The sequence below is a fragment of the Pteropus vampyrus genome, unplaced genomic scaffold, assembly GCF_000151845.1.
Source record: "Pteropus vampyrus isolate Shadow unplaced genomic scaffold, Pvam_2.0 Scaffold67, whole genome shotgun sequence".
In the NCBI taxonomy this organism is placed as follows: domain Eukaryota; kingdom Metazoa; phylum Chordata; class Mammalia; order Chiroptera; family Pteropodidae; genus Pteropus; species Pteropus vampyrus.
The window spans coordinates 3775120-3785445 of NW_011888848.1; the positions used below are offsets into that span (position 1 = coordinate 3775120).

A 10326-nucleotide genomic window follows, 5' to 3' on the forward strand; every position below is an offset into this window, starting at 1 on the left:
TGTTGAAAGTGATCCTCTGCTGATGGCCAGCAAGCAAATGGAAGCCTCAGTCCTACTGGCACTGAATTCTTCCAACAACCACAAACTTGGAAGAGAACCCCAAGTTCCAAAGAGAGCACAGCCCAGCAAAAGTCTAGATTGCAGCTATATGAGATATTAAGCAGAGAACCCCGCTGAGCTGTGCCTGGACTTCTGACCATGGATGTGGTAAGATAACAAATCTGTATTGTTTTAAGCCACTTTGTGATAATTTGTTACGCAGTATAGAAAGCTAATACAGATCATGCCATTACTATTCAATGAACAAAAGGAGAGAATACATTACAATTGGAAGGCATATTTGATTGCTTTTGTTATGGTTTTAGATATATCATAAAGTAGTGAGTAAAGAAGTTAAAAATTAAGTTTCTTATAAATCAGTACTGCCAGATTGTGAATATCCATTAGCTTATCCCCATTATTTTACAAAGGCTCTGAATCATAATTCAAGAGAGCTTCTAAAACATTCAGAGAAAGTCCATGGTTTCTGCATGGGATGTGCATTGAGGATTCTAAATAGATTGGTTCTGAGGCTCCATGAAGTATATTGACCATATCTCCCAATATATCTGTCACAGTGTCTCATCCAGTGAGCAATCTTTTTCATTAACAAAAGTGTTCCATTATAGATAATAAGTTATATTTTCACCCCACCTATAAGACTTCCGAGCCACTATAACCATTCTAGAAAATGGAGGCTCTCTTGCCAAGTCTTTCTTCTTGCTTGGGTGGAAGAGTAGGTAAGAAAGTTAAGCCTCTAGAGCAGTGGTTTCTAACATTTTAAAACAGACCGTCCCTTGGAAAATTTGGTGAAAGTTAGGGACTACTTTTACCATAGTTATGCACATAAGCATAAACTTTCCAACATATTTAAGAGAATTCATGAAACCTCTCAAGTTCAATTTATAGACCCTTTTGATTCTTTGAGTTCTTCTAGGTTAAAAACAGCTTTAGAGTAAAAAAAGTCACAGAGCCACCAGTCTTAAGACAAAAAGAACTTTCCTATTTATGACTGATTTTTAGGCCCCAAAGATGCTCTCTGAATACCAGGTATATGCTAAGGCTACCCATCCATCTGTCTTATCAGGGTCCACTACAACCATCGATAAGGCTAGGTGACAGCCTGCAATGCCCCTGGCCAACGTGCTACTGCACTTCTGGAGGAAAGCAAAAACAAGTGTTGCTGCCAAAGTAGGAAAGGATAGAGAAAGAAATGGTGACCCAAAGTGGCATCCCATTAAACCATTACCAGTTGATGTTCTTGATAATAAAATAAAATCAAGAACAAAAGTCTAAATAGCCTTGCTTTGTAAGGAACCTCGAATATGTATAGTACAGCAGGCAATGTAGTCTCCCTGTTCACAATGATACAATTTACTCCCACCTTATAGGGACCTCTCTAGTGTTTTGTCTTCTTAGACTGTCAGACTACAGATACGGGGGTTAAACATTTTCATCTTCACACACTTTCCAAGAGCCAATAGAATGAAAACAGTAGCCCTCTGGAAAGGATTAGGAAGATTCATATAAGGGTTTTCCTCAGTTGCTAAGGGGTGAACAGTAAGTGCATTATTAGCAGAGTCTGAAAAGCATTGGCCGTGTTCTTTACTGGCTGCGATTAAGACATTAATAGAAATATTCCTATGCAGCCTTTACTTCTCTTCCTCATACTAGGATTTTCAACAGGTGCAACCTCAACTTGTATCAACTTTACTGGGCAGACTTTGTCCAAATACAGGAGAAACCGGCCCTTTGGACTGGGCTATTTCAACTCAGAGGGAAGGGATAGGGGGTCCTAAGTGGCCACATGTAAGCTGTACTTCTAATCCAGCTGTATTAGTAATACTGCTTATATTTATATTCCTGACACCAGGGTCTATTTTTAATTGGTTCCAAACTCGGAGGAAAAGGAGAACAAATAGAACTTTATGGAGAGATACCATGAATATACTTTTGATGTTGAGCAAAATAAAATTATCTCATTTTTTCTTGTCAGTAATAGAAACTTCTAGTGGACCTAATTCACATGATACATGCTGATAAGATTAGTCAGAGGACTGCTTTACACTAGCAGCTAGTAGGAACTAGATGTAGTTTTAGACTATGAATCCCATGCCAAATGAACCTAAATGCAGAACTTACTCCAGAAGTCCCCACAAAGCCAAGTAAGAACTAGAACTCAACATCAAGCCAGGTTTAAGGTATCTTGACAAATTTGGTCCTCAAAGTTTTTTCTTTTTAGGTTATTGGGTTAAGGAAATTCTGTCAGGGCATTTAATCAGTTATCTATATTTCCTGACCAAAATTCATTTATCAATTGGCATTGTAGTATTGTCTTATAGAAAATCTGAATAAACTAATAGAATAAACAAATAATAGAAAATCATCTTTTGAAACCTCAGGACGGGAAAGTGCTAAGAACTCATAGTAATGTCCAGATGAGTTAAGAATCAGTTATGACTGGGAGAAAATATTTACAAATTATATATCTGATAAAGAACTACATCTAGACTATATAAGGAACTCTTACAACTGGATAATAAGGAGGCAAATGACCAAATTTTAAAACGGGTGAATATTTGAAAAGACATTTTACCAAAGAAGTTACAGAAATAGCCAATAAGTACATGAAAGTTACTCAACAGCATTAGTCATTAAGGAAATGCAAATTTAATCCACAATGAGACACCACGTCATTCCCATTAAGATGGCTATAATAAAAAAGACAATAAAGCAAGGATGTGGAGAAACTATAGCCCACAATCCTCATACATTGCTGTTGGGTATGTAAAATGGAGCAGCCACTTTGAAAAACTTCTAAGTGAAAGAAGCTAGCACAAAACACTGCATACTGTATGATTCCATTAATGCTAAATATTCAAAAAAGGCAAATCTATGGAGAAAGAAAGTAGACTAATGATGTCCTGGGGCTGAAAGTGGAAAAGAGGAGTGACTTCAAACAATTCAAAGGATGTTTTAGGGTGAAGGAAGTGTTCTAAAACTAGATTCGGGTAATGGTTACACAACTTAGTATACTAAAAGTCATTGAACTATATACTTAAATGAATAAATTTTATGATATGTAAACAGGACCTTAATAAAGCTATTTTTTTTAAGTATCAGTCATGAATTAGAAAGTAATCAATATATTGATGAAAGAAATTGAATAGATAAAATATTTTTGAAGAGCAGTGTGGCAATGTCTATCAACACTTTAAATTTATATATCCTTTGACACACCAATATTTTTAGGAATTTGCCCTATATACATTATACATATATACTCATATACATGCAAAAAAATATATGAACAATGATATGGCTGAAATATTGCATGACATTTTTAAAAATATTCTAAATGGCTATTATTAATAGTTACATAAAGTACGATATATCTACAAAATGAAACAGAATTTTTTTTAAAGAAGAGGTCAATATTTAGGTACTGTTGAATCTAAGATACATTGCTAAGTGAAAAAATATGTAACACATATGTTCTCACTCATATATATGTTTGTATATGCACAGTGTCTGAATATTATCTCTGGTGAGAAAGACTAGAGAGCAGTGTGAAGACTAGAGAGGGAATAAAGACCTTTACTTTTAAATAAAGATATATATCTTTCTACTATTTATTTTTTACAAGTAACATGTATTTCCCTTATTTAAAAGAAATTAATAAAAAGCCACTAAAAAAAAGTAAGTTAAAGAAAATAGTTGGTCGCTGCTTGAGGATTAACAGTTAAATATATTGAAACTATCTGAGGCAGCAAAAAGAAACCTACATTATAGTTACCATTTTCTGAAAGGATTATTCCAATAGCCTTTGAATTGGTGCAGTGAGGAAACATAGCTCTTAAAAATTTCAGTATGTAGTATATGTCATTATATAAGATTAAAAGTGGCCAATTCATAGATAAATTCAATCAAGATATTGCTCTCAGAGGAAGGAGGGACAATTTTCCCCATGCTACTGATGGTGGCAATCTGTTCGGTATAAACTGTTTTTCTGTGATGGGGGTGTATAAAAAGACTATCCTCACTCTATCACAGTAGGGTAGTAATAGTAACAGCTATTACTTATTGTGTCTGCTCTGTGCTGGGTACTCTACATATACACATTATCTCTAACCCTCGCATCAACTTGGCATAGTAAGAATTATTATCCTCTTCTCATTTGAAGAAACAGGCTCAGAAAATGAAATTCCTTGCAAAAAGATATACAGAGAGTAAGTGCTAATGGAGGTAGGTCTCCTTGACATCAAAGCTGATACTCTTCCACCACGTCTTACAGTAAGAAAGAGCACCATTAGAGAGAATATTTTTCATGATTTGACTAGCCAAGCATTTTTACATCAAGGTTCGAATTCTTACCTGTTCATCTACCTCTTGAAAACTGTCAACATCAGTGCCGTTTGCTTCAAACTTTCCACATGTGCCACTAAGAGATGAGCTGCTATCACTTATACTACCTTCCGGGGTACCTGTGACACTATCGCTAGCTGGCCGTGAAGATACAAAGAGGCTGATGTTATCAAAATCATCATCACAGAGCCTGTTCTCAGCATCCACCTTCTGTACTTTTGCTGGATTGTAGGGTTTTAGAAAGGAAGAATACACATATCCTTTTATAACTGGATAGGAATAAAAAAGGAGAAACAAGGTCATTTGTATACACTTTCCAAACATTTGTGTTTAGAGAAGCACATAGAGGCCCCTGAGAAATCTCAACCAGAAGAACGGTGGTAGTTCTGTACATCTTAAGCAAAAAACTTACTTCCTGTGTCAACAAGCCACCTGCTCGTACTCCCCAATGGATCCTTCTGTTCCATCACAGCCACTAACTCCCCTTCCAGAAGATTGATGTCATTTTCTTGTGTAGCATTGCACTTGCGCTTAGCTTGGTAGAGTTCCTCTGTACCGTATGTAGACAGAAGCTTGGCCCGGTGAGTATCAGTTTGACGTGGCACTTCTGGCTGGGAGAAGAAGTAAGGAGAAATTTTGGTTTAGGTAGATGTATAATAAAATCCTCACTGAGTTGATAAATATTTCTTCTCTGGAGTTTTTTTAAATGTTGAAGCCACACATGGATTTCTATGTTGAGGCATAGATTGGATTATTATTGTGAAATAGCCAACTGAGTTATACAGTGAAAAATTCTCTAGTTAGCACATGAGGGCAGTATTGTAGAGAAGAAAAAAATTCAACTGAGAAGAAGGTAGAGGTTCTAATCTCTCTTGGATGTTGAACAAGTTTTTAATTCTTCGCCATACTGAAGACAATCCCTTGCATATTATGCACTTGATAAATAATATTTAACTAAGTAAATTAAATATTTTTCTGGGAAATAATATCAGTAAATCAGGCAGAAGTCCAGAAGCCTGGACTCCATCCCAGTTCTGTCACTAAGTGATTGAGAAAGCCACTTAGTGGCTCTGATTCTTTATCTAGAAAAGTGAAATGTTTGAAATATACGATTTTACCCTATAAACTTCTATTCATTCATTCAACAGATATTTACACAGTGCCTACCTTGTGTCAGGCACCATTTTAGTTGCTTGGGATACATCATGTACAAAGCAGAAAAATATCTATAACTTTCCAGAGTTTATAATATAGATGGTAGAAATGGACAAGGAACTACATATAATAAGCAAGTAAATTATAGGATATTAGAATGAGATAAGTGATATGGAAAATAATATACTATGATTTGAACAAGGCAAATAAATGATAGTCGTTGTCATGAATGCTGCCAAACTCACCAGAATTTGCACATACTTCTTCTTTTCAAAACTAAGTTTCCTCTCAATAAAGGTGGCACTGTTATCCTTTACAAAATTAAGATTTTGAAATTCTTCTAGTACTTGATTCTGAATTTCAGAGATGTTTGAAACCAACAGTGGTCCCTATAGGCAGAAATAATACAGAATTGTTCTCAGACAACTACTTAACCATATTAGATATTGAATTTAGTAGAGCGGTAAAGAACAGCTGAGAAAGTAAAAGCTCCATAACAAAAAAATTAGGCCAACGTTAGAACTTCTAGATAAAAACGATCGAAATTGCTGTCTCCGGAAACCCCATTAAAATGACAGGGATAATTTTTTAAAGGTTCAAGCCTAATAAAAAGACAAAAAAAAAAAAAAATAAGGCTCAGGAATTGGCGGCAGCAGTCACCTCCAGTGTCCTGGGGTGGGATAATGGGAAGGGGAAAAAGGCTAAAACAAGAAGCATTGATTAAGAGTCTGTGATGGTTTTAAAACAAAGCAGCAAATTCTTTAACATGTTTCTTATCAAGAGATGGAGACCATGTCCGCTCTCCTCAGAACTGGGTGGGCCTTTCTGATCACTTCAGTGAGTAGAATGTTGAAATAAATAGAACAATGGAAGTGATACTATCTGACTTTCAAGTTTGGACTAAAAAAGACCATGCAGTGTCTGCTGGTTTCTCTTAGGATACTCATTCCCAGGAGGCCTTCATGACCATAGAAGAAGTTGAGCTGTACTGTGACCACTATATTGAAATACCAAGTTGAAAGATCAGAGAGGAGGGAGGGGAGATCTATGGAGCCCCAGCTATTCTAAGTCTCCAGCTGTTTGAGTCATCCATCATCAACCTATTACCAAGCTCAAACAAGGGACTTAAGGAAGTCTTTGAGATGACTCCAGCCCCAGTTCTTATGTGACTGCAACTTCATGAGAGACATGAAAATGAGGGCTTGAGCCCCGTGAACCCCCAGAACCATGAGAGATAGTAATAATAAATTACTATTGGTTGTTTCATACCACCACATTTGTTGTAATTTGTTATGCAGTTAGAGACAACTGGAACTGTTTTGAAGCAGTTAGATCCCCAGATTCTTTCGCATTTCAGTAAAGCTTGGTGATTGCCTCTTCCCTACCTTGGCAGAAAATAAAGTTTTCTTCTCTGTAAATGATAAAACAGTCTCCAGACTGGGGAGGGGTTGAGAACCCTTATTAGAAAGAGGGTAATTAAGTGACAGGATATACACTGGACTCAGAGACCCCACCAAGCAGGTCTAGCAGTCAATTGTATCCCTCTGAGCAGAAGATTCGAAGAGTCATCTTTGGAGATTCTGAGCAGCCCAAAAGGAAAGACCTATAGATGCTATTATCAGGTGTTCCCAAGTGAAATTATAGTCAAATTACTCTGCACAATAATGAAGCTCAGAGCTTTCAACTCTTGCCTATGTGCTCAATGCTGCCAATTAGTTTCCTATGCTTTATCAGCAATGAATAATCAAGTATATCAGACATCTAAGGCATACCTCTAACATGAAAGAAAGTCTGATGAAAAGCAAAGCAACTTGTCTAAATTGTAAGGAAATAAAAAACTTGAAAATTAAAATTCTGAGAGCAAAAAAAAATAAATCAAAAGATGGGTTTGAATATTAAGTTAGAATAATTTCTTAGGAAGTAGAGAAAAACAACAAAGAGATAGAAAATAAGAAAATATAACAAAATTAGAACAACCCAGGAGGTTCAGAAAGAGAAAAGAGAGGAAAAGGAAGAAAGTAAAATCATCAGTGAAAGTTTTTAGAAGTAGAAGACATAAATTTTCATGTCGAAAGGATCCCACCAAGTGTCCAACACACAAAGGTACATCATTAAATTTCAGACTGGCTAAGACAGTAAGAAAATTCCATAAGCTTTCAGAATGAGATAGAATGGGAGAAGTACATACTAACCAGACCTCAGAGTTCTCAACAGAAACATTGGAAGCTGGAAGACATGGAACAATAGGATGCCTTCAAATTCAAAAAGAAAAACTTAAATTTTACACCCACCCACACTATAACTTAAATGTGATGATAGTATAAAGACATTTTCTGATATTCGAGGTTTCCAAATTATTCTTTCCAATTTTTCTTTTTCAAAAAGCTACTCAAAAAGAAATTTCCTCAAATACAAGCATAAAGCAAGAAAGAAATCAACATGAAATAAAGAAATGTGAGATTCCACACAGAAGAGAGGTGAAGGAATTCCCCAGAATGGTGACAAAGTGTGATCCCAAGATTACTGTGGGTTATCAGATAAAAAGGGCAACCAGTTCAGATTGGACTGGGTCAGAAAGCTCTGAGAGAGAGACATAATTAATAGAATACCTCATACATCTGAATGTCTTAAGAGATGATTTAGCAAACTGGCAGATAACTCTAGACAAATAAAATTAAGCTACTGATAAAAGAAAAAACACATTATTAACTTTAGAGAAAACCAAAAAGCTACATATGAAAGAAAAGTTGTCATAGTGTGTAGCTGAACTCTAACCAGCGTTCACTCGTGCGCTGAATATCTTTTGGTTTCTTCTTCAAATTTATTCTCTTTCTTTTTCCATCCTGCTTTGTGCTCTGGGAGGCTGATCAATACAGAATGTATCAACAGTTTCCTTATGCTCTGGCTTCCAGCTGGATTCAGTCAATGAAAAGCATCCACAGGAAATCAGAATGATCGAAAGAAAGTGAAATAAGGATACAGCTGACCCTTGAATAATACAGGGATTAGAGGCACCCAACTCCCACCCAGCGCAGTTAAAAATCTGCATATAACTATTGACTCTCCCAAAACTTAACTAATAATAGCCTGCTGTTGACTGGGAACCTTACTGATAACATAAACAGTTGATTAACATATTTTGTATGTTATATATATATTATATACTGTATTTTTAAAATGAAGTTAACCAAAGGAAAAAAATTTTATTAAGGAAATAATAAGAAAGAGAAAATACATTTACAGTATTTATCAGAAAAAAAAATCTGCATTTAAGTGGACCCTGATAGTTCAAATCCATGTTGTTCAAGGGTTAACTGTATTTATTTCCTTAGTTTCCTTTCTGTAGTATTGACTTGTAGGCACAGCTCCCATCAGGTAACCCTCTCCAGTAAACTCTCTCTACACATTCCTATAACTATTCTTACCACAAGCTTAAAAATTATATAACTTTATTATCCTCATTTTATTTATATGAGAAAATTATTGAGATAGGGATAAATTAATTTGCCCAAAATAATATGGTGATGAGTGGGTATTAGAACAAGGTATTCTAGTGCCAAAGTCTGTTCTCTAACCATTGTTTAATTCTGCCTTTCAGAAACCTATAGAGTTATGCAAGATGTCATCACTGGGAAAACTGCATGCAGGGCATATGGGATCTCTGCATCACTTCTTACGAATGCTCATGAACCCATAATTATCTCAAAAAGTGTAAATATATATATAGGACATATAAAATATATAATAAAATCATTTGAATAAGGATTAATATCTCTAAAAATGCCTTTTGCTTTAGGGCATTATCAATTTGGCAAAAACAAAATACACTTTGCCCTTGTTCCATTATGGACTGCAATGTGAAAGATATTTAGATAATATAAAACAGGAACTGAAGACATCTTTAAAAATTCTATAACTCAGAATGGGGGTCAAAGGTACCTAAAATCACATGTCTTTTATGATTGGTAAATTCTTACCAAGGCTCAACTTTACTGTGAACTTATGAACCTGCCTTCCACCATATGGGACACACAAATCTCTTTCTATAGACCTCAGAATAAAATTTCCCAAAGAAATTGCAAATTAAATGAGTTTCATTGAGAAAAATATAAGAACAAAAATGAGTAACATTTTATAAATAGTGTTGAAGCAACTGGATGGCCATTTGGAAAAAATAAAGTTGCATCCATATTTCACATCATGAACCAGAATAAAATCTACATTGATCAAAGATTTAAATAAAAATTATGAAAATATGAAACCATAAATGCACTAGAGGAAATACGGGTGAATTTATGGAGCCTCCAGGCATGGAAGTCCTTTCTAATTATAACTCAAAAATCTAGAAATCATACAATGAAAGATTAATAAATTTTATTACATTAAAAAAAACAAACTTCTGCATGACAGCAACAACAAAAGTACCACAAAGTCCAAACACAAATGGTAAACTGGGGAAAATATTCTCAATTTACATCTCAGACATAAGTCTCATCTGACTAGTATATTTGTTGCTTCTAGAAACTGAGGAGGCAGGGAAGACCACCAACTCAACAGAAGAAAGAGCAAAAGACATGAAAAGCTGGCTCACAAGGAGAGAAATAGAAATAACTTTCAAAATGGGAAGATGTTCAACCTCTAGTAATTAGTAGAGAAATACAAATTAAATTTATACTTGAACCTATCAGATTGGCAAAAATGCAGAGAAATCAACACTCTCATATGTTTCAGGCGGGAATACAAAATGGCACAACCCTTAACGAGGGA

General features: G+C 35.3%; 1 protein-coding gene across 1 annotated transcript in view; it reads right to left on the bottom strand.

Moving 5' to 3' along the window:
• ARHGEF38 (Rho guanine nucleotide exchange factor 38) overlaps window positions 1-10326 on the bottom strand; it is a 124195-nt gene that overhangs the window by 6165 nt on the left and 107704 nt on the right. The window contains exons 11-13 of the mRNA XM_011361489.2: window positions 5805-5948; window positions 4817-5015; window positions 4414-4673 (exon numbers count right to left, since the gene is read on the bottom strand). Of these exons, the coding sequence (XP_011359791.1) occupies window positions 4414-4673; window positions 4817-5015; window positions 5805-5948 (603 nt within the window). The remainder of the gene's footprint in view (window positions 1-4413; window positions 4674-4816; window positions 5016-5804; window positions 5949-10326) is intronic.